The sequence below is a fragment of the Panthera onca genome, chromosome A1, assembly GCF_046562875.1.
Source record: "Panthera onca isolate mPanOnc1 chromosome A1, mPanOnc1 haplotype 2, whole genome shotgun sequence".
Lineage (NCBI taxonomy): Eukaryota > Metazoa > Chordata > Mammalia > Carnivora > Felidae > Panthera > Panthera onca.
The window spans coordinates 137990296-138014659 of record NC_138339.1 but is presented as its reverse complement, the minus strand read 5'-3'; the positions used below and the strand labels follow the sequence as shown (position 1 = coordinate 138014659).

The 24364-nt window shown below is 45.9% G+C and overlaps 1 protein-coding gene across 1 annotated transcript in view; it reads left to right on the top strand.

The window, feature by feature from the left end:
- The window catches only part of PRDM6 (PR/SET domain 6), a 106072-nt gene that overhangs the window by 5187 nt on the left and 76521 nt on the right, over window positions 1-24364 (top strand). The window contains exon 3 of the mRNA XM_060636266.3: window positions 5028-5335. Coding sequence (XP_060492249.2) covers window positions 5028-5335 — 308 coding nt within the window. The remainder of the gene's footprint in view (window positions 1-5027; window positions 5336-24364) is intronic.

Here is a 24364-nt window from a genome sequence, read left to right as displayed (position 1 = left end):
TTATTCGTTATCTAGCGCCCTGAAACCGAACATAGAGCCATATATTAGATTGAGGTTAGGAGTGGTGGCGACTGTTTATTTAAGGTGATAAAATGGTCCATCAGCAGTAATCTCCATCGATATGTGCCACCAGGAGATGAAGGATGAGGGGACAAGCCACAATTAATTGCCCTATAGTTTTGTAGGAGAGAGTGGAGTCGGCCCAGGCCCGCTTCGATCTCCTCTCCCTCCTATTCATCATCTCCGCAATGTATATGGCGGCCTCGCAGGGGCAGGGGCCGGCGAGGTTTATCTCGGCCCAATATTCTCTCGCCCGCACACGCTGGCGCTCCCATTTAATTTATTAATACGGTCATCGAAAGACAAATAAAATCCACATTGCCTCCCCGCTTCTTTCTCTCCCTCCCCCTTTTGTCTCTCCCTCTTGGTCCCTGGGCCAAGCCGGCAGCCAGGCGGAACAGGGAAAGCCCAGCGCGCCCGCGATTCGCGGGGAGCTTTAAACTCCCCTCGGGAGAGTCCTCGAGAAGGTTCGGCGCGCCCACATTAGGCTCCCCTTCCCGGTGGCCGGGCTACCGGCCTCGCCTTCTGGGTGTGCCTCTAGAGCCCCTCGGGGGAGCCTAAAAGACCCCTGCAGGGTGGAGGCACCGATCCGTGGGAGGGGCGGCAGTGGCGGCAGTGGCGGCGGCCCTTTCTGGTTTTCTAGGAAAGGCCTTGGCTGGCCGGAAGGGGCAGGGGCCTGGGCGTTCAAGGTTCAGACTTCGGTGCGGGGAGTCCCCCGGCGGGCCTGGCCGAGCCTCCCCTCCAGGCACGGGGCTGGAGTGGGAGGACGCGCGGAGAGCGCGGGTTGGAGTCCCGGGGGCGTGCGCCCCGGCGTGGGAGGTTCCGGCCTGCAGGGCTCAGCCCGCCCCCCCGCCCCGTCGCCGCACCCCGGCGACCCCGCGCCCGCACCCCGAGCTCTCGCGGAGCTGCCAGCAGGCGGCACTCCCGGGGCGCCTCCCCGGGCGGGATCGATGGGCGCCCGCCCCGCCGCGCTCGGCCTGCGGGACCGGGGGCCGCGACCTCGGCGGCGGTCGCGGAGGATTTATAGCTTAGCTGTTATCGCCGCCCAGGCGGAGAGGCCGGGTTCTCGGCGGCTCCTCCGTTTCTTTTCCAGAGGATGAGTGAGGGCGCAGGCGAAGGCGGCGGCCGAGAGGCGTCGGGGAGCCAGGGCCTAGTGTGGCGGGGGCTTCCCGCGGGTCCGCCAGCCTCTCCAGACAGCAACAAAGTCCCGAAACGTGTTAAGTTTCACCTTTCCTAGAACCAGAAATGAAACACCAGAGAAGAAAACCATGGCCTGCTCGGCCCCCTTTACATACTCCATTTTCATTTGCACAAGTAGTGCACGCACTCGAAAAAGATTCAAACAGCGTGCTAGGGTGTGAGATGAAGAGTCAGAGTCTGCTCTTCATTACACTGGGCCTGGCCTTCACAAGTCAGTAGGGAGGTCTGGAACTTGGTGACACATCCTTCCCTTATTCAGGGACCCATCAACAGGAGCACTAACGGATCTATTCAAGGTAGAGGAGGGGACCCTGGTCTCTTCTGTTGCCTAGTGCTAAAATGGCATTTCAGCCTATCTTGCTTGGAGAATCTGATAGTCGTTCTCACAGATGGAGAAAACACTTTGCAAATAATAATGATGAACTGTTCAAAAAATTACCCTAATTCCAGGAGAAACGAGGAACATGCATTTGCTTGCTCTTTATGAATACCAATGGACTTGCATTTTATGTATTGCTTGGTAGGGAATGCTGCGTGTAATGTATATACATTTAATATATACATCCATATATAAAATTCATATAAAAAATTCATCTTGGGGGGTGTAGTTTGGGCGTCTAGCTAGCTTCTCCCTCAAACCTTTTCTAGGTGTTTATGGCTTGTCTCTAGAAAACACCCTCTGAGTACTACCTCACATGTTTTAAGCTTCTTCAGACTCCTTTGGGACTCAAGAGACCTAAGCCAGGGACCAATTATTTTCAATGGCAGAGGTTTTGTAGAGTAAAAAACAACAGCATCAGGATAGAACTGTGTTTAGATGTAATTGGTCAACTTCTCTAGCAGAATATTTTGATGCAACCTGAAGTGGTTTCTAAATTAAGACTCATGTAATTAAAGTGGATTGGCCTCCCTTGCTCTGCTGTGGACTTCACACACAGGTAGTTTTCTCAATACTGGGAGACACTCAGCTTTTGATTCAGCAAAATGCCACTACTGGGTTTTTCAACACCTGCTGGAGGCCAATGAAACATAGCAAGTAGAGAAGTAAAACTATCTAAAGAGGACTTCTTAAAGAAAGGACTAGCCAGAGTTTTACCGCGCATCACAAATACTGGGAGTGTGTTTGCTGTCTGTGGGGGTGGTGGCTGCAGTTGGTACTTTTCCTCATTTTATTACTGATGTAGTCGGTGTGATATTGAACGTGGTGGAGACGTTGGAAGTTGACGGAATCTCTGGGGTTGGACTGATAGGGAGTGAATACCAAATGCTCTTGCTTCTTATCCTGGTTCACTGAGCCAACCAGAAAGGAGAGTGGGTTAAGCAACTCCCTGGGGTGATTTTATTTTTATTTTTATGGGCCTGTTGCCTTTGTTCATTGTCATTTGTTTTAAGTTCTTTTTGCTCAGGTGCTGAACGGTCATCTCTGAGGTCAGACACTAAAATTCAAAATTGTAGACATCACCTCTTCACTTTTCCATACTTCTCACAGCCCCAAGCCCAAGGGTGTGGGAGAGAGATCTAGAAATCTTTGTAATTGACCGGTGCTAGAGCAAATTTTGCATCTCCCCAAGAGTGCTGTCAGTGAAATAATGCTATCGATTATGAGTTTGGGTGTACAATTCTCCCAGCTTTCATTGGTCTCCCTACATCTTTAGGTCTGGAGGCTTTGGAGTCAGGCAAACCTGACTGAATCTTTCTCTACCACTTTCTAGTTTCTGAGCCTTGGTCTCATTACATTGCTCATGAAGCCTCAAATTGCGTCATCTGCAAAACAGGGATCACGATAGGGTGATTGCTCGGCTCAAGATAGGTGTCTGGAACACTATGCGGCGGGTGACTTTGAGTTTTTATTGTCTTTCTTTCCATTCCGCCTTTGTCTTGAAGTTTCTGTTTTCACAATCAGAAGCTTAAGAGGATGTGTGAAGCGTATCTGGAAGGGCTGACGTATGGTAAGTGTAGGACTACCTTCCATCTAGTCCCTGAAGTCAAAAGCAGAGCCTGACGGTATTTACATTAGTGTCTGTTACTGGAAGAGGGAGCTTTTGTGCGATGCAGGTCCAGAGGCATGGACACTTCCTGCCTGTAGAGCCAGGTTGTTGCTTTTCACTTGAGAGGCCTGGGGACGCCTCCAGGACGCTGCAGTCAGAGGGTCCTGTCATTTCCTGGGCTCTCTTGGGAGGAGTGAGGGAATAGCTGACTGAGGGGAAGGCGCAGCCAGCTGGAGCCCTTCTCCACGGAGATAGGATGCTCACATGATGGTCACCCCTCAGCTTGCTGTGAAACAAGGGGGGTTCGCTCACCATGGCTGGTTGCCATTAGGGGTTCCTTCCTTGATGATCCACTTTGTCCAAAGTTACGTGGGTGTTTCCTCTGTTTGAGCACGGAGAGGGCACACTTAGGGTGATCCACCAGGACTGGCAGTGACCAAAGCTAGGCGGAGGTGCTTCGAGACCCCAAGGACGAGCTGCCACCCAGCGCTGGCGTATCCACTGGTGCCCCAGCTCTCGCCTGAGAGCATGCTCTCATGCTCGGTGCCATAGGACTCCGTTGCGCCGGGTCGCGCAGGCGGGTGCCCAGGCTGCCTCCCTGAGGCAGGTCTGCAGGGCCCCGGGCGCAGACACCGCGGCTCCGCCAGGCCCATTAATAACCCGGAGGGCGCTGGGATCCGACAGCGCGGTCGCCGCAGGCCCTGCTTCCCGCGGCCGCCTGGCCTTTTCCCATCCAGTTTTTAGTCGAGGGACACTGGGCATCCACAGGTCCCCCGCCCAGAAGGAGGGTGAGGGATCCCCTTGGCTGCTGGCCGCCCTGAGGAACGTTGGCGAGAGACCTCTTCACAACAGCTTTCCCTTCGCTTATAACTCAAGATAGTCGCATTCAGCCTGGGGATCGGCCGTCTGGGCGGGAGTTGGGGCCCTCTCCACCGAGCCATTATTCTGATCCTTAACGACCCATTATCTTGATCCTTAAATTCGCTCTTCCTTTCTTTGTGGCTTCTGGGAGGAGTTTACACTCCAGGACAGGTACTCCAAACCTGCCAGAACATTCCCCTTTTCCACCCGTGCCCTTCTGGCTGGAGTGGCCAGAGCGAGTGCTGCCGGGGCTCGGGAGGGACCCCAGCGCCAGTGCGCCCTCTTTGGCGGTTGTCTGGGGTTCCGGCGCCACGGGAGCCAAGACCGGCTCCGCCCTCTGGTGCGGGGGCCCCTAGGAGTAGGAAGGACGCTCTGTGCTAGGTGGGTTGCCCACCTGCCCTGGTGATTCTAGAAGTGTTTTCTTTAATTGTAGAAGGTGGAAAACCAGATATGCCCGGGTGATCAAAGTGCAATCTCTGTTGACACAGAAGACAGAGCAAGAGACACGCTCTTTTCGCGTATTAAACACACCTGGAAATCCGGTAGAGCGAGAACACCTGGGAACCGAGAAAGGGAAGTGGGAACTAGAGACCGACGGGAAGAGGGGGAGAGGGACAGACCTAGAGGACAAGACGCGAGCCCTGGGCTCCGCAGAGACGGCAACGCCATCCTCACCTACCTCGCAGGGCTTTTGGGGCGCCCCGGGTCTCGACTCCTACCAGGCCGATGTGGGTGCTGCGATTTCTAGGGGAGAGGTGCATATTTACTTCTCCCCCTGTTCGCAGTGGCCTCCCCTCCCTCGCAGGTGGCTTACCCGGGAGGGGGATGTTGTTGTCCCCGGGGTTTACCCGAGGCTGGGCCGCCTCGAGCGGCAGGTTAACCTTCTTCCTTCCTTCCCTCCCGCCTGTCTCCCGGCAGGTTGCGACATGTGCGCGGACAACCGCAACGGCGAGTGTCCCATGCACGGGCCGCTGCACTCGCTGCGCCGGCTCGTGGGCACCAGCAGCGCCGCGGCCGCCGCGCCCCCGCCGGAGCTGCCCGAGTGGCTCCGGGACCTGCCGCGGGAGGTGTGCCTGTGCACCAGCACTGTGCCGGGCCTGGCCTACGGCATCTGCGCGGCGCAGAGGATCCAGCAGGGCACCTGGATCGGGCCCTTCCAGGGCGTCCTACTGCCCCCAGAGAAGGTGCAGGCCGGCGCTGTGAGGAACACGCAGCATCTCTGGGAGGTAAGTCACTCCCCGCCCAGCACCTTGCCAACCAGCCGGAGCTCTGGCCGGCAAAGAGCCTGGCCCTTGGTGGGGGCAGGGGCGGAGGAAGGCATTTTTGGGGAGAGCCTCCCTTGTTCTCCAGAAGGTAGTGGAGAATAGATTTCTCTGGTCACGCAAATGCCCAATATCGGCAGCACCTGCAGTAAAGAGGTGCGCAGCCAGGAAGACAGGGGCTCCAGGTTTCTGAAGTTGGAACCCCCTTAACAGGCCTCTACTCCAGCTAGTCTCCCTGGATCTTGAGAAAAAGAAAACGCAGGTGAGGTGATAGAGCAGAGGAGGGTGGACATTGGGGGTGTAAGCTAGAAGAATCTGGTGCCCCATTCTGAGCTCTTCCAGGATGTTTTTTGGGCACTGGGCAAGAAGGAACATAAGCCTGACCAGGAGGAAGAGAGCCAGGCTCCTTTTCCCAGATAAAAACAGTTTTGTAAACCCTGAATTAGACTGCAACATGTTTCATAACTTCCCAAGCGTCCGAAGGAAGCAATTCCTGTCGTGAATGAGAAATCACAAATTCTGCTTCTTCTCTGACAAAGTACAGTTCCACCGTCTTCAACAAGACAGGAAATCAAAACATAGGAAAACTCGGAGCACTTTGATATCACCCAATTAATGGCAATACTTCAGTGGCACAATCTTATCTCACGCTATTATTTAAAAATAAACAGTGTACTTGAAAAATGTTAATCTGAGATTCCTCCCAAAGCTTTATGGTTGATTATGGAGATCCAGTTCTGAAGAGGCAGATTCTTGGCCATAGGTAATCCCCCCCCCCAACCAGTTGTAGCCACCTCTCACCCATGGAGTGATTTATGAAATACAAGATGCTATAAGTTTTACTCTTAGGGCAATATGTAGATCTTACTGAGGCCAGGCAGTGTAATGCAGCGGGAACAGCCAGAAAACAAAGTCTCTCAAGTGCCAGCGGCCAAGTTGGTGTGGACTTTAAGTCCCCGTTCATGGTCATTTCTATAGCAACGTGTCTCCCACACTTGGTTCGCTGGCCTGTCAAGATGGGCATGCTCATTGTGAGATGCCCCATGGTCAGTCACCAAAACTCGGGAGACTCAGTAATCCACTCGGATTTTTGCTGAGCACTCTGGCCAGCACTACCTTAGGGCCTGGAGACACAGCATTGTGAAAAACAAACCCGGCCTCCAGAACTGTTACAGGGCTGTTGGCGATGGGCTGCTGGGGCCTGTGTTTGTAAAACCTCCTTGGAAGGGGGAGGAGCTAAGTGTATGAGCTCCCAGCGCACTGGCCCAAGATGACCACGTGGCGGCCATGGGTGGTGTAGACCTTACAGTTATCTGCTAGGGCTGTGGGCCCAGGTTGCAGGTTCCATTTCACTCCTAAATTGGAAAACAGTTACACGTTTTTAATCTTTCAGACCAGGATTCTTGAACAAGGGGCAGATTTATGTTACCAAGTAGTGTTTGCTTTTGTTTTGTTTTTTTGTTTTTTAATAGAAATTTTTACAGGAAAACATGGTGGGAGAAAAATGGCTTGGTACGTGGAGCCAGGTTAGGAGTTAGAGCTCTGGGGTTTGGAAAAACTGACAAGCGGGAAATAAAGCATCTGGTTTTGAAATATTTCCCAGTTGGTTTTTGTTTCTGACTAATTAGTTGTAACCTCCAATGCGGTTTAAAGTTTATAAAACACTTCCAGGCACTTTTCGTGTTCCAGTAGTGTTATTAGGAGTGCTAATATCATAGAGTTAAAGGTCTGCCAGTACTTTTCTGAGATCTTAAAGCAGTTGTTCAATGGTACAGATTTGCTCTATGTGCAAATGTTAAGAACACTGTTATACTGCCCTCGGTTGCCTCACGTTTTGAGCTCATCTATTTTTAGAGTGCCAGGGGACAAAGCCATAAACATGAAAAAAATCCCATCGTTCATTGTTGTTGTTTTTTTTCTTTTTTTGGTTTTTTTTCTTAAAGGATTTGGATTCTTGGTATATTGGCTGGAGATCGCTACACAGATAGAGTAAAATGATAAATCTTAATACTGAAAACTGTAGAGTCTTTCTCTCGTACCTTTCTTTGTACATGAAGTTGAAATTGTTCAGATAAGGAGTGGGACTTGAGGGTTGTTGTTGTTGATCCCTCAGTCGATAGGAAGTGCGTCTTACCTGTAGCTTCAGGTATGTGAGTTGGTTCTGTGCTATAAAAAGACTTGCTGGGAGTATGCACGCATAAATGATTTACGGGCCCCTCTTCCTAATTTCAGGACATGATCTGTTTATTTTTATCATCTGTAAGAACAGTTGGAATAAGCAAACATTGAGGGGATCGAAGGGATATTAAAACTGCAGCCGTGCAAAATATATCTGTCTCCTGGGAGATCCTATAAAATGTGACGGACTGGGGCCAGGTAACTTAGTGCCGATGTCCATTTGTAAGATACAACACTTACTTTAATGGGTTTCAGGTTTTTATTAGTATAATTTTTTTTAAGCTATAGAGTCTGAGTTTGTTAATTTTAAGCATTATGATTTATTCTTTTTCTGAAATGTGCCGATTTGAATTTAGTGAAATTTATAACAGGAGGTTCCAAATGGTGTTCCTTACATGTCAGCCTTTGCTTTCAAACCTGAATTCTACTGTGAAAAAATTTTAATCACTGTATGATTCGTATTAGGAAAGAATCCGTAATCGGGATATACGGTAGATCGATAGGAAACTTTTGGCAATAATTGTTTCATGACTCATGTAATAATTATCCATTGAAAAAACACATTCTTTCAGATATCTTCCAGAATCTCAGGTTGACATAAAACAGACCTTAAAAAACTTAAAAGCAGTTGAAGCATTACCATTTCATTTTAAAAGTCAACTGAAATCATTTCTCTTCTCACATTTTTTCCAAGTCACTGGCTGATGGAGAAATGTCTTTATATTTAGAGTTCAATACTCAGGTCCTGATGGATCTTCCCAGGGTTACTTATCTTTATTTCAGTACAATAAATGGATTGCTAATCTTTTCCCGTCACTGTTTCCAAGTAGATGATGGATTTTTGTTTCAGTTTACAGTTCATTGTTTTTAGTATGGCTGTACTTTATTATACACATGAAGGCTTATTACAGAAACAATCAGATTCACCTTAGTTACTCCTTTTGTTTAATCATTAAAACCTCCATTTTCTTTGTAGAAAATGGCTCTTTAATATTTAACATACATCAGCCATGGAGAGCTTGTCTGATTGTTTTGTCAGTGTGCTATCATCTTTTAGTTAATATTTGCTTTGTGTATAACCCTCGTTCTTAAAAATAGAGCAATTTAAAGAAAGTTAAATATCATTCCGTTACCTTCCATATATTTTGACTCTTTGGGGTACTTACGGAAAATTCTAAGAGTTTTTCTTTTCTCTCTGTCTCTCTCTTTTTTAAGGAAGAAGTCCAAGTGATTTTTTTTTTTTTTTTTTTGGTGTGTGTGACTTAAGGAGATTAACAAACTGAAAGCCAAGTTACTAGTCTTTTTCCTGGGGAGGGGCTGGGTACAGTTTCTTTTAGAATCAGATTTTAATGTGTTTTACAAAAAATAATAAATTCAGATAGTTTAAAACAAAAACATTACAGGATGGATTAAACAATCACTCACTTTGCTTATAGACATTTATTCCGGTAAGAGTTGGATACATGGTATATTTCTAGTTACTTGGCCATAATGAGAAAAATCTTTCTCAATATTTTGCAAAGAAAACATAGTCTTTCTCAGCAATTAGGTCTTATTGATGAGAGTGAGATAATTTTGCTCTAATGTGTTTTCTAATAAAGAAGTGAAAAGGCACATTTGATTCTAACATTTATGAAAACATTATCTCAATTATTAATGTGCCCTTTTTCCCTAGAGATAGATTAATCTAATTGCACATGGTTTCCCCTTTCTGCTTAACATCAGAATTTAATATGACTGGACCTGAGGAATGTACATAGTGTAAACTTGAAATTCTATTGGATATAAAATACGGAAGTTTAAAATAAAGTTACCATTTAAGATAGGCCAGAATTGCTCAGGCCTTTCAAATCAAAGTCTGATTTAACTGGAAATTATTTTCGCCCTAGAAAAATTGTTCTGCTCATTGAAATAAGGTTGTGACTTGTTAGGATTACAGTCAAGGAACTGGAAAGGGCTTTAATTTTATAGAACCTGTCTTTGCCTCAGTAAATTTGAGTGTCTCCTTTTCATTTACACTACGTGAAAACCTTCCATTATTTTTCTTCAGAAAATCAAGGGGGATAACATAATGCGGGTTTTTTTTTTTTTTTTTTTTTTTTTGTGGTTTGATTTTATGCCATGATATTCTAGATTTAATAAGAGGTTTGCTTTTAAGCAAATGGTCTATTTTTCATCATTACCATTTAGCTTAGGTCAAAAGATGTTGATGAAACCAATATTAAAAATATATTACATGTTGCTAAATGTTTATATTTCACAACCATCATACATAATTGGTACTAGAAGGAAATGAATTGATTTCATATTTTAAATGTATTACTTAGCTTTTTATAAATACCCAATTGCATATATAGTACTGTACTCATTTGTATATATTTAGGTGTTGGAAAAAAATCATTTCAAATGAATCATTTCAAATGAAATTAAAGTCATTTAAAAATGAAATTGAAGTCATTCTAAAGTTGTTCCGGTGATAGTACCATAATTATACGGTCCATATTTTTGCTTTATAGACTTTGACGCATTTGGCCTGATTCACCAAAGCACTAGGGGATAGAATTATGTGGCTGTTCCAGTTATAATGAAGTAGAAATTGTGTTTCTTAGTGATTTATCATTTCATGTGATAGACTGCTTGTCAGCTTGGTTTTGAATATGTCAATTTCATGAAGTCCAAATATGATTTCTCCTTAAAAATAAACTATAGTCATAGTACTGTTAGGTTTTAAATTTGCAGAGTAACAGCTGATGTATCTCTTTGGCTTTGCCTCATTTGATTCGAAGATGTCTTTTATAGTGGTGCCCATTTGATAGAGTGCGAGCATTTTGTAGTTTTACATACACTGTAAAACCATCTGCCGCCTCTTGGAATCGTTTCCAGCATTGTGCTAAAAATCAAAACTTAGGACTTAACGTTGGCTTCGAAAAGGGCCCTTCCAGTCCTGGTCCGTTACATTTACATATCGCCCTGCACAGTGCCACTGGTGGTTTTCTGGGTCTGAAAATGATTCTGCTTTAAGAAAATAAATACGTAGAGCAGCCGTTTGGAAATTCTCACACTAGTGAGGTTTAATCTAAATATGCATGTGACATGCCAGTGATTTAACTGCAAATATTTTATGAAGAGTGATGTGTTCTGTATCCATGGGACTATATTTCTCATTAGTTCATTTTATCTATTGTTTACAGATGGCTTTTACTGATGGCATTTTGGCTATGTGAAGAAAATAATTCATAAGTCTCTCGTGTCCACAACCGCATCTTTTCTTACATCCTATGATTTTTTTTTTTTTCCACACTGACTTAAAAACAGGGTCAAGAAATTGAAATCCCAAGCTCAGAGGTTACTGGACAGATGAAGTCTGTCCTCCCCAGTGGTAGCAAGTGAGCTGATGAAAATGTGGCTATGGTAACATTGGGCTGACGGAAGCTTGCTGGGGAGCCTCCGTCTTTTACTGTGTCACTTACGGCACTTTTAATTATTTGAGTAAGTCTGTTTTGCTCCCCAGAAATCACTTATAGTGGTAGTATAACCTTATGGATTTGTTAGCTGAGGAACCACATCCACAATATCCAAAACCTCTTGTTCTGCCGATCTGAAGAACGCCATGCCTAGATCCACTGCTGGATTGCCCCCCCCCCCCCCCCACCGTCTCCCTCTCTCTCCCTTTCTCCCCCTCCCTTTCTTTTTTAGAATCTCGTAGACTCCAAGATTTCATGGGTCCCGACATGCCTTGTGTATTTACACAAGAAATACAGACTCCGGTACAACTACTTAGCATAAAAGCCAGAGAAAGCAGAGCAGGGTAGACTTTTCCTTGTAAGCATTAGCCACCTCGCTCAGATAAGTTACAGAATTCCATTATCCAAATTGTTACACATGTGTGACAGAGGTTGACCTTTCGTCATGTCAATCCTTTTTGCGTGGGCCCCAGGCTCCAGCCTAATGGCTCAAACCCTGATTTACTCACTGTAATAAGGGCAGGAGGTCGAGCAGTTGTCAGGCTGCCTGTTCGTACTCTTCTCGGAGCCCGGTTGAAGGCTGTTAACACAAAGCTTTTCAAAGTGAATTTACAACCCGCACCACTGACAGAGGCCAATCAGTGCACCATAAATGTCAGGTTAGTGAGATTGAGCAGTAAGTAAAGTACTGACAGCACACTATTGGCTGGAATCAATTGGCCAAGGTTTGACTGTGGAGCGCGAGCTACGTGCCTTGGCGGGCGCAGGGCAGGGGCTCAAGTGCGGAGCCTGGCTTTCCAGGTGGGAGTCGGTAGAGGTACCTGGGAGCAGGTGTTTGAGGGTTGAGACGCCGCCCCCGTTTGTTGGGGCGTATGGGTGTAGCCAGCCTCGTCCGTGTTGATGGGCTGCACGGTGTCTGAGTTCACGGCGGCCCCGCCTGCTGACTCTGAGGCTTGGAGGAGAAGGGCCCGGCGTTAGACACAAAGGGGCAAGAGGAGAACGATCACGGTGCGGTACCTTCAGAACCAGGGGACGCGTGCAGTGCGGTCCTGTGCGGCTAAAAGGTAACGTGTTCAGACTCCACAACCCTAACAGGGATTTCCACCAAGGCGCCGACCCACACACAAGCCGCCTCTTCTGCCCTTCTGGAGGCTGAGGGATGTGCAACTTTCACGGAAGTCACTAATGAATGATTATGGGTTCAGGGCCTGAATATCCATGAGGTGTGGTTTCCCCACCACACGGAATGTTTTTATCATTTTGTGTAATGACAGCCTGGACAACAATTCATTTAGCTCTGAAGGCATCAGCATTAAAATGGAGGAATCCATTAAAATGCTGTACGCAAGGATTTATAAATTAGGCAATTTCCTTGATTATTGCAATCATTTACAAAATTGATTGTTGCAGTGTGGTATAGACAGATTTCAGCAACTGTCATTGACAACAAGCACATTCTCTGATATCTATGGTTACTGGTCACTAAACCAGGTCACTGTCCCTTACTCCTGCCTCTCTCCCGCTCCCCCTCCCCCCCCCCCCACCTTGTTGTGCTTGGTCACAAGGTCAGGCAGACTTGCAGAGAACCTTAAAACTCTAAAGTTTGAGTTGCCTTCAGAAGAGACCCACTTGGGCTGTGAGGGTGGGTGCAGGTTGTTGTTATAGTCGTAGCATTGTTTGCACGTGTGAATTCTAATTTTGGAGCCGCACGAGGATGATTCTCATGTGCCTCAGGTCAGTAGCGGAGATTTTGAAATGAGGCCAACCCAAAAGGAGATAATTTTTGCAAATTGCAGCTGTAAATATTTGTTTGATTGAAGCTCTAAAAGTCAATAATGTGTTTTATTTGTTGGTCCTTAGAGTTCTAATTATCCGATAGATATATCGTAGAGTCACTGGATTTTAGGTCAATTAATTCTGGAAGGCATAATAAAGACATTGTTACAAGCGTGAAACGCTCAAAATGCTGCAGATTTTCCTGTTCGAGGACACACACAAAACAAGTCGACTTGGTGCTTAATCACTAACCACAAACCACAGAGTTGCCTTTATTCGTGCAGTCTCAGACACGGGCATGCCCAATGTGTCTGCAGAGCTCCAGCCAATGAAAGCTAGCCGTGCGGTTTATGCTTAGTACCAAATAACTGACTTCGGACATTTGTTTTTCATCATCATTTTGTTTTTAATCATAATTTTTCCCTTTTGGAACTCTAAAAGAAACCGGGGCTTGTAAAATAATAACACTTTGGAAAATTGTTTAACGCTGTTGGGAAGACAAAAACGTTTTGGTTTGTCCTGATTTGAAGACATCAGTATTTGATCTCATGGTGGTCTTTGTTTAAAAGGGAAGATGCTGTGTTTTAGGAAGTCCTATGGCTTGGTGACACCTTGCGTCTATTTGGCTATTGTTGGGTCAGAAGTCAGAAGTTCCTTTTCATTTTTAATTAGTTGTACTATTCATGGCTTCAAAATTCAGCAGAGAGGCAGTATTTTCATTTCAGTGCCTCGATATGATTGCCTCGTTTTTATCCAAATGTTCTTTTCCACAGGTATTTCTGGTTTCTGTTAAGACTCAAAAGCCATGTGACTAGATCTGTTTTGGGTGAAGTGTGAACGAGGCACTCACTGCTAAAGCTGTTTCTGCCAGTGCCCTTGTACATGAATTTAATACACCAAAATCTACAGCGTGCAACTGTGAAATGATGATATGGGGCTAAGCCCATTTTATTAAAATGAACAGTGTTTTTCACTCTCTGTGATCATTTTAAATTAAAGCTGCCTCCGGTAATGAAGTGTCTTCTATGTAGAAACATTCAGTGTAATCTAATTCAGCAGAAACTTCTTAAGTGCTTTTTAATTGGAATCAAATTAAATGTAATCAAGTCATGTTTTCAGGGTCTTGTAAAGCACCGAGACCTAAGTGTTGTTAGCAGGCTTGGGAATATTAATGTTGATCACAAATTTAGTACAACACTACTAAATTCTCAGAGGTCCATGCAAACTCCAAAATGGTAGATGACCAGTACATATATGTTTGGTTAGAGTACAATGCTTTCGGAATCTATTTTGTTTGTCCCCAGGCTAATACTGAGGTTCCTTTGTGATACTAAAAAAAATACAGAAATCCTTGCTGGGAGATAAAATCCTGAAAAACTTGGGGCTCGTGCAAAATGCACTTAATTTCAGTTTGTTGCAATTAATTGCAGTTTATAATTTGACCTGCATAATCTACAAAGTGGAAAATCTGAAAATTAAGCTTTAAATGATGGAAATGAGATTTTCTACAGAAAATGTTTAATGTTCATCCTAAGCAATTCAAACTACACAAAAGTATACGCTGGCAGTAACTGTTGTTGATGGTTTTTTTTTTTTTTTTAAGATTTTATTCTTGTTTTCAAATAATCCCTACACCCATCTGTGGGGCTTGAACTCGCAGCCTCTGAGATCGAGTCACACGCTCCACTGACTGAGCCAGCCAGGTGCCCCCCCCCCCCCCCACCTTTCTCGATGATTTTTATAATGGCCTTTTGGGAGACGACTATGTAATATAATGCATATTTATTTCATTGAAATCACAGTTTTGGTAAAAATATTTGTACACTGTCATTGATACTGCAAAACAGATCTTGAAAGCCGCCGCCAAAAGCACTGTTTTTCTAAGATCTTCTGCAGTGGTTAAATTTGGCTCAGCCATGAATGGATTTTGATTTTGTGTCTAGTTGCGTCCTTCCCTCTGTGTATTTCTCTTGGTAGGAAATTTCCTTAACAGTCTGCCAGCCTTGCTGTATTATAGAAACACTTCTTGTGATATTTTTGTATGTTTTTAGTGCATGTCTTTAATATGACCAGAGGCTTTCTGGAGCCCGTAGGGAGGTTTTAATGGTTCTCAGGGGGGAAGAAATTTCTGTGTTCCTTTTTATACGTGGAGGTGTTAACAAAAAAGGATCAGATTGCTTTGAAATGCTTTTCTAAGTAGGAAGACTCATTAATTTACCGACTTGCATGTTAGACTTCAGGCAAACTACTAAATTTCTTTGTGTCGCCGTTTCTTGTATAAAAGAGTCCTGCACTATTGTGCAAGTTAGAAAGACCGTATGTATGGCTTTTGTATAACAAAAGGGATTTTCTGTTTCCATTGGGATTTTTATTTTATTTTTCACTTGGGATTTTAATAGTAGCCTGTAAGTTTCTACTGTACTCTGCACATAATTATAAAGAATCTCATTACTTGTTAAAGCGAAACCGTAGACTATGACACACAGTTTGAATGGATTTAGTTACAAAATCAGGCTTAAATAATATCTAAATGCACATTTATTTAGTGCTGCTTATAAGGAAGAAAGGATTAAAGAGATGCCATACGACATGGGTGGAAAAAAAATGATGAGATGGCTTTAATTTTTAAGACTACCTTTCTAATGGAGAGCAAAAGGATAACTGTAAATATTGGACATGTAAATAGAAGTTTCTAGGTGTGTGATTTCAGTAAGTCAAATGATTGCTCTTCGTCCTCACAACAGAGAACTGACTTGCAGTATGAAATGTGAGGGGAAATGACTGAGAAACATCTAGAAAGATCACAAGGAAGCCCCCAAACCTGAAGGTCCTTTGACCGTGGACCTCACGCCAGGAGCAATTCATTAGGTAGGTTTGACACTGGGTATTGAATTCTGTATAGAACAGCATCTCACTGCCTAGCATATGGTGGCTTGTCAATACATATTAAATGACAGCAAATCAACATCGTGGCACATTTGCCACTGTCCATAAAAACGTGTGTGCCGCTGTGTGTGTACTGGTGAATACTGACTTACTGGCACACCGTGCAAATTGTGAATCTGTCAGTGTTGACCCTGTGAAATGCACGAATTCTGAGTAGCGGCTTGCAATTGGGAACTGTTATGTTTGGGGTGCCTGGGTGGCTCAGTCAGTTGAGCATCCGCCTCTTGATTCATCTCAGGTCATGATCCCAGGGTCGTGGGGTCAAGCCCTGCGTGGGGCTCCATGCTGATGATGGAGCCTGCTTGGGCTTCTCTGTCTCCCTCCTTATCTTACCCTTCTCTGCTTGTGTGCACGTGCAAGCGTGCTCTCTTTCTCAAAATAAGTAAACACTAAAAAGAAAATTTTGTTTTATTTTATTACTTTTATAAGCAGGCTCCATGCCCTAGCGTGGAGCCCAATGCAGGGCTTGAATTCATGACCCTGAGATCAAGACCTGAGCTGCTATCAGCAGTTAGGTGCTTTTTTTTTTTTTTTTAAATGTTTGTTTATTTTTGAGAGAGAGAGAGAGAGACCAAGATAGAGTGGGGGAGGGGCAGAGAGAGAAGGAGACACAGAATCTGAAGCAGGCTCCAGGCTCTGAGCTGTCAGCACAGAGCCTGACGATGGGTTCAAACCCATGAACCTCGAGATCATGACCTGAGCCGAAGTCGGATGCTTAACCGACTGAGCCACCCAGGCGCCCCAGGAAAATGTAGATGAAAAAGCCAAAATAAGATAAAAACAGAGAGGCAGGCAAACCTTAAGAGACTCTTAAATACAGAGAATGAACTGAGGGGTGTTGGAGGGGTGGTGGTGGGGGATGGGCTAAATGGGTGACGGGCATTTAGGAGGGAACTTGTTGGGATGAGCATCGGTGTCCTATGTAAGACATAAATCACTGGGTTCTACTCCCGAAGCCATGACATCCCTGCATGTGAACTAACTTGACTTTAAATACAAAAAAAAAAAAATTCAGATGAAGAAGTGAAAATCGAAACACACTCTAAAGAACAAAAATTTAGGTTGAGATTAATATTTTTAAAAATGTATATTCATTTTACATGAATCATTTCTCTTACGGTGTCTGGAGTTATTACTTAGATGTCACTCAGAGCAGGGGTGATGTTCAAAGTATTTGACAACCAATGCAGCCTAGACGCTGTCCCATAAACCTGCGTGCCTGCCACTGTATCGGTGTCTTGGGTGTGGCGTAGAGGTTCTGAATCTAGGAGAGTTAGGTGGGCTTTAGCAAAGCTATTAAATACACAATCAGTGGCAATAACAATCTATTAACAGGTATAGGGTTTTTGTTTTATGAGACAAAAAGTTCTGGAGATGGGTTGCACAACTGTGTGACCATACTTTACTAAACCGTACCCTTGAAACATGGTTAAAATGGGGGCGCCTGGGTGGCTCAGTCAATGAAGCCACACATTTGATCTCGTGGGTGGTAAGTTCAAGCCCTACCTCCGCTGTCATCACGGAGCCTTCTTGGGATTCTCTGCCTCCCTCTCTCCCTGCCCCTTCCCACTCACAATAAATGAATAAAGTTTAAAAACATAGTTAAAATGGCAAATGTTATGTGGATTTTACCCCAATTAAAAACGAAGAACGATCTACATTTTCAGCGATTTTTCTTCTAGCTCTTCTTAAAGTCTAGCTTACGTAAGAGTTTTCAGGTGTAGGGAGCCAAGAAAAAGTCACTCTAGGGTCCTGCCCCTAAAAGATTCTGGTTCAGCCCTCCTGCACTGGGGACCCAGCAGTCTGTTTTCTTAACAAATGTCTCACCGGCTCGTCCAGCTGCACTTTAAGCAAACAGAAAAAGCCAGACTCCACCTTTTTCTACCTTACTCCTGGGGTTGTCCGCTTCTCTTGTTTGGGCTCCCTTGAGCAAACCTGGTCTAGTCTCTTTTGCTCCTGTGTTAATTCTAGTCTTGCTTTCATTCCTGCTGCACCTGGACTAATCTCTGGGTATTTCCCATCTCCTCCCTTACCACCCCCTCCAAATAGATAGATGAATAGATAGGTCGATAGATACAGAGATAGATACAAGTATTGCTAGACGTAACAGACAGCGAAATGGACTTCCGTGACTTTCCTCTCTTTGTATATTTTGGAAGTCTGCCTGGCCAGGTGTAAGGAAGCGAGCAAAAAGGCAGAAAGCTTTCCACAGTGTGTAAACCACAGTGTGTCATTAGCCCCTAGGTAATCAAGGCGTGTTTCAGAAGGAGGTGGCTTCCTGGACGGCAGGCATTCAGTGCTGCTCGCTAGGGCCAGAGCTCCAGCACTGTCTGGGTCTGAGCCGTGTGTGACGGCAAGCAGACCCCCGAACTCCCTCTGCTCCTACCATCGCTGCTTTCCTCCCCGCGTCACCTGGCAGCCCCTTCTGTGCAGTCCTCTACCACGTGGAGAGACCATATGGTCCTTGTGTGACATTTGCCATTTGCACAGTCTGTAAAGTTTCCATATGCCAACTTCATTCTCCAGGTCTGCTGATCTTTTCCCGTCTTTTGCCTCCGCCTGCCGTTTCTGCCCGTTGATGGAGGGAGGTCTGTGGGCACGCAGCCTGTTGTCGGGTCTGCCCTTCTTACACTTACCTCCCCTGTTCTTACGGTTTCTTCCTTTTTGTTTTTGATTAAAAATACTTTTTTTTTAACGTTTGTGTGTTGAGAGAGTGCGAGCAGGGGAGGGACAGAGAGACAGAGTCACAGCATCGGAAGCAGGCTCCAGACTTTGTGCTGACAGCTCAGAGCCCAGTGTGGGGCTCGAACCCACAAACTGCGAGATCGTGACCTGAGCTGAAGTTGAGGCCACGCAGGCGCCCCTCTTCCCTTTTTTTTTTTCTTTTAATAAATGTTTATTTTTTAGAGAATGTAAGTGAGGGAAGGGCAGAGAGGGGGACAGAAGATCTGAAGCAGGCTCTGCCGACAGCAGCGAGCCCCATGCGGGGTTTGAACTCAGGAACAAACTGTGAGATCATGACCTGAGCCAAAGTGGGTTGCTCAACTGACTGAGCCACCCGGGTGCCTTTCACTCATTCTTACTGTTTCAGTTGACTTCTCTGAGGGATGGCTCTCACGTTCCAGTCCCCACGCTGACCTCTCCTAAGTCTTGTATTTCTTTGAGACCTCGCTCTTTGGAGATGTAGTTACACATTGAGTGTGCTGACTGCCCTCGTCCTACGTCTCCCCACAGAGGTGGCCCTTTATCCTTAACCTACAGTGTTCTCTTAGTCCTTTTTGGCCTATGAGCCCAACATTTTGGAGTCCCTCTAACGGTTTTTTTAAATATTTATGTTCCTGGCAACCAACAGGGTATCTAGCACACAAAAGGTACTTAGTAAGCACTGTTGTCCTGATGGCAATAATCAGAGCTAACACAGCTCCTCTGAGACTGTGAACCAGGCGCTATGCTAAAGAGCTCTGCGGAGCTGGTCTTAATTCCTCCTCAGAACATCCTGGTGAGGTAAGGACTATTGCAACTCCTTTTTCAGATGAAGGAACTTCTCAGATGAAGGCAAAAGAAGTTAAATTACTCACCCAAGGTTGTATGTAGTGAAGGTAGGACTCCCCCTGAGGTGGTGTGGCCCGTAGAGTCCTTGCTCCAAACCATTCTGTCGTTATACTGCCTGCTCCCTTCCACTCTGACCCCTGAACTGCCATTACGTGATGGGGCTCCAATGTCTGCCACAGACTTCTCCACACAGCTGACCCTAGCCTCTAGGTCTGCATATGAGCTTTTCCTCCTTGGTAGACAACGCTTTGGCTTCTCAGACACAGCCCAGCTGCAGCTTAACAGAGACCTGGTACTTAGTCTCATGATGTGCTTGGTCCACCTTGGGTTCTAGGACCATCGGCCCCATGTTTATTATGCTAGACAATTCAAACTTCCCAGCATTCAGAGACATAAATTTACTGAGAGCCTACCTGCGTGAGGTGTCGTGCAGGTCACAGAGATGGGCAAGATGAACTCTGCCTTCAAGGGCCATAGAGTGGTAGGACCGTGAGTAATTCCCCTTGGAAACAGGAGCGAAAAGTGCTTTTTCAGAGCCCAGAGGTGGCTTCCTGCTCAGAGCCTCAGGGAAGGAGGAGAAATTGACCCGGGGACATAAATGGTTAATACTAAGGGAGGCAGGTGCTTCCTGGGAGAAGATCAGCCCCCATCAATGGGTCCACAGTCCTTCCTTTCCCAGCTATGTTGCCTCTCTGTCCTTCCTCTCAATGAACTGCTTCCTGTCCTCTGGTATACCAAGATGGTGTGCCAGAAGGCTTGCCCTTCTGTGGTCAGCCTGCGTCTTTCACTTTTTTTAGAGCCACAGTTCCCAGGAATTCATTTTAGCCTCATTCTGGGTCTCCACCACCCTGTTCACTTTCTCTTGCCTTCAGCCATCCCCTTAATAGGTGTTGAAGTTCTGCTTTATCACCTGATGTTACAGTTAGGTCCTCACTTGGTAAGCTCATATTTGGGACTTACTTACACTAAAAAATATTTGATTGTTTATAATTCAACTCTGATTGGGTGTCCTGTATTTTACTTGCTCACTTTGGCAATCCTATTAAGGTGACAACTGAGGAGAGACCTCATGGAAGAAGAAATGGTCCTTGAGATCGTTCGGGAAGGCCAGCGTGCTAGAAGCCAAGGGGGTTTGGAGAGACATGGTGGGAGATAAAGTTGGAGGGACTATGGGAAAAGACTGCATTTTATCGTGGGTGAAGTAGATCTTGAGGCAGAAGTAGCCTGAACTGAACTGTCCTCTGTGTTATAAAAACGTTCTTCTGGGTGCTGTGTGGAGAAGGCTCTGGTGGGGCAAGGCTGGCTGCTGAGGGCAGGAACTCACTGGACCGGGTGGAGAAGTGGATTTGGAGTTAGGGGAACATTTGGTGATTTCAGTCTGTAGGGCTCCTTGAGCTCAGCTGGTGAGGGTGGGAAGGCAGAGCTCTGACTGGAGGAAGGCTAGTTCTATGATCGCTAGTTCTCTATGCCTCTGTGAACTGCCTCTGTAAAAGTCTTATGTGGATTAAGGACCGTGTAGGTTGGTACAGCCACAGATGGCCTCATCTCATTTCCGTCCCCTGCCAGTAACGTCACAGGTCTTCACATTTGCCCCTTTGGTGGGTGTGGCAGTGAGGCAGTAGTACAGCCAGCCTTCTTAAGGGCTTTGGAATCTGTGAACCATGAGACGCTTAGAGACTCCACTTGAGGTCTATGCAGAATACCTTCCCCAGAGAGAGGGAGGGATGCTTCACCTGACTCAGCTCGGCGTTGCCTCAAAACTCGCCTTTAGCTCCTCTCCTGTGCAGCTGTCTGCATGCACAGGTGCGTGTGAACCTGCACACGTGCTCGGTACTGTTCTCTGGGCTTTTCGCCGTGCGTCTTCCGATGTCTTCGTATTTTTTCCGATTACAAAGGGTAATGAGCGAGAATCTGGAAAACGCAGAAAAATGCTTTTGAAAACACGAGGTAAAAGAGCTGTAAATAACTTGGTGTCATTCGTACTGCAGTTAGGATTTTCTTTTAATACGTGGATAACAACATATTCTTTGCTCTTAGCATAAAACCATACGCACGTCCCCCATGTTGAAAATTCTTGGAGGAGCACCTGAGTGGCTCCGTCGTCGAAGCATCTGACTTTGGCTCAGGTCACGATCTTTGGTTTGTGAGTTTCAGCCCTGCTTTGGGTGAGCCCCGCTTCTCTCTCTCCCTCTCTCTCTCTGCCCTTCACTCATGTCTTCTCTGTCTCTCAAAAAAAAAAAAAAAAATCAAAGAAATAAAAACAAAATTCTTTGCATGTATACCCAATGATTTTTATGGCTGTATACTCTCAATATGGTTGAATCCAGTTGTTGAACATTTGTGTTGATCCTTCCTCCCTGTCTGCCTCCTTCCCTTTTTTCCTCCTTCCCTTCCTCCTTCCCACCCTCTCTCCTTACTTTGAAAATATTACTGATCCTTTGGTCTCCTGAGTGTATCGGCTCAAGCTTGCCAAAATAACCTGCAGGAAAACACACACATACAGAGAAACTCTTTTTTGTGCAAACAGTAAGAATCCTAAGAACGACAGCAAATATTTATCCATCACTTTGTAGTTTGAAAGAGATTTCATAACGGATATGCTGATTTTATTGCTGTGCCCTCTGCAGCGCAGGGAGCGCTCTGTCCCGCCGGGTGCTAGTGACATGGGGAGGCTGGATCCACGAGGCCAGGCGGAGCTGGCTCTTTTGACCCGTGTCAAGTGGAGCTTTCCATCTGTCCAAATGTTAGGCTGGAACTAAACGCCTCCACACAGCGTTGAAATCCCTAACAAATGTAGTGACAGCGCAGAACATAAGGCCTTAATTTTTTTCAAATTGCTTGCATTTACAGTGAATTCAGTTTGAACGATAAGTCACCTCCGTGCGAATGACTCACGCGCTTGTTATTGTGAGCTTTGTTTTGCGGAGTACATGAGACAGAGAGAGGTGGGTTCACAGAGCGAACCCAGCCAAGGTAGTGGCGACTCGTTTCCAGCTGAGAAACTTGTTCCGTGTCTTTACACATGGTGCATTCTGGGACTGGAGTTGCACAAGGAAACGGAAATACCTTTTAAAAGCGCATTTGGTCCACTGTCCACAGGGGCAGTTGGAGGGGATAAATATGCAGACGAAGCTTACTTAGGTAGCAAAGTGAAAAAGTGTTTTTTTTTTTGTCTTCCAGGACGTTTCACTTCAGGTCCGCTGAAACCCCTTTTCCAAATCCAGACTGTTGGGGTTCTAGAGAGGGCAGCGAGATTAGGCCTTGCAGACTGTGACAGAAGGGAGGAAATGATTTCCAAAGCAAATCACTTCCCCACTGTAGAGAAGCCTGGAGAGAAACAGTAAAGAAATGTCTAGAAAACAACCATATAAATAGCTGATTGCTAAAATATTTGGATAATTTTGAGAATAAATGCAGGCTAACATTTTTGGACAGTGAAATCAGCTTTTCATAATAACTCTGTCTCCCAGCCAGTAATTTCCTTGTTCTCCCTAATTTATTTCATTTCTCTGTAGCTGGCAAATTCCTGTGTTCCGTACCTCAAATACACCAGCTTTCCAGCTACCAATTTCTGTTGTGAGACTCTTGCTTCGCTTCCTGTTTTTATGCACAAACTGGTTCTTGCACGGAGCTGGGGGGGGGGGGGGGCTCTAGAGCTGAAAGAGATTCGTGCTTTCTGATGACCTTCTGAGCAGTACCTCCGGAGATGCCCAGGGTCCTGGCGCTTTATTTAATTTTGGACCCAGGTCCGGAGTAACTCCCGAGTTAAGCAACTTTTAACAGTCTTAGAGCTCCTGGTAAGGGCAGTAGGGACTGGGAGAGGACAATAAACAGACCCAGGCCATCTCCACTGGAGGCTAATGGCACAAGTGGTCCCTGCCAGGTTTGTACGGCCCTTGAAGGCAGTGGGTCATTCAAGGTGCCTTTGGTTTTTGGCCTTTTATTTTTTCCCCTGACCAAGGGAGAGGAGCAGCAGTGACTTCTACTTCTGAAAACTCTGTTTAGCGGCCTGGCTTGATGGAAATTTTCATGCTCTTGACTTTGGACCACAGCAAGTTTGTGTCTGGAAAGTTTAAAATGGGTATCTTAGAGACACATCAGAAAGGACTAGATAACCAGTAGAAAATAGGGTGGGTTTCATTTTGGTGCTCTGTCACCTTTCTTGTTAGGGTAAAGCCACTGATGGGTTTTTCTCAGATTCACCCTGATGGCATGGGATCACTAATGACGGACTTTCTCTATTTTAAACCTTGCTAGAGCCAGGAGTTTCATTCAGAGCAACTGCGGACCAGGTTGCACAGGGCTGAGTGTGAAGCACGAGCAGTGTTTGCTTTGCATTGTATGCTTGGTGACCGAGAACTGGACCAGAAATTGTAGAGGTGTGCCCCAATTCTGGAGGACGAACGAGAGCCATTCGGCCCGTCCAACATAGGTTCATTTATCCAGGATGTATTGGATAAGCTTCTCTTATGTGCTGGGCTCTGCCCAGGGTCGGTGGAGGATGGTGTTGTATTTGAAAGACAGAGTTTGTGCCTGGGAGGAGCTGTCTGTAAGGTATTGAAGGGAAATAGACAAGTCAGAGGGAGTATCGGTGGGCCCCTGATGATGAAAATGCAGAGGAGACCTGGGGAGGTGAATGAAGGTCCACCTGGTGAGTGCTGTCACCTCGGGAGGCAGGTTTGCTGGCACGCTTTTCTGGGATGAGTGTACTGGGAAGCCTAACCAAGAGGAGAGACGGAATGTGAGAGGGGATGAGTCAGGGAAGACCGGAGGAGGAGTAAACGAACTGTTGGTGTCTGAAAGGTAGGCTTGGTCCGTGGGTCGCTCTCATGGAGGTGATAGAAAGAAACGAGGCTGTAGACGTAGGAAGGCACACGAGTGAGCTGCTTGAAAACTGGTGCGAGAGTTCAGATTTGACGTGTGCATAGGAAACCACGACGTGTTACTTGGGAAGGGGACTTGAGGCTGGCTGCTTGCAAATGAAGAGGGACATGGGTTTGACTTGACAGGTAATGTTTTCACAGGCATCGCGATAGGTAATGGAAGTCTCGCCCGTATCTGAGATCTCCCCTTCATT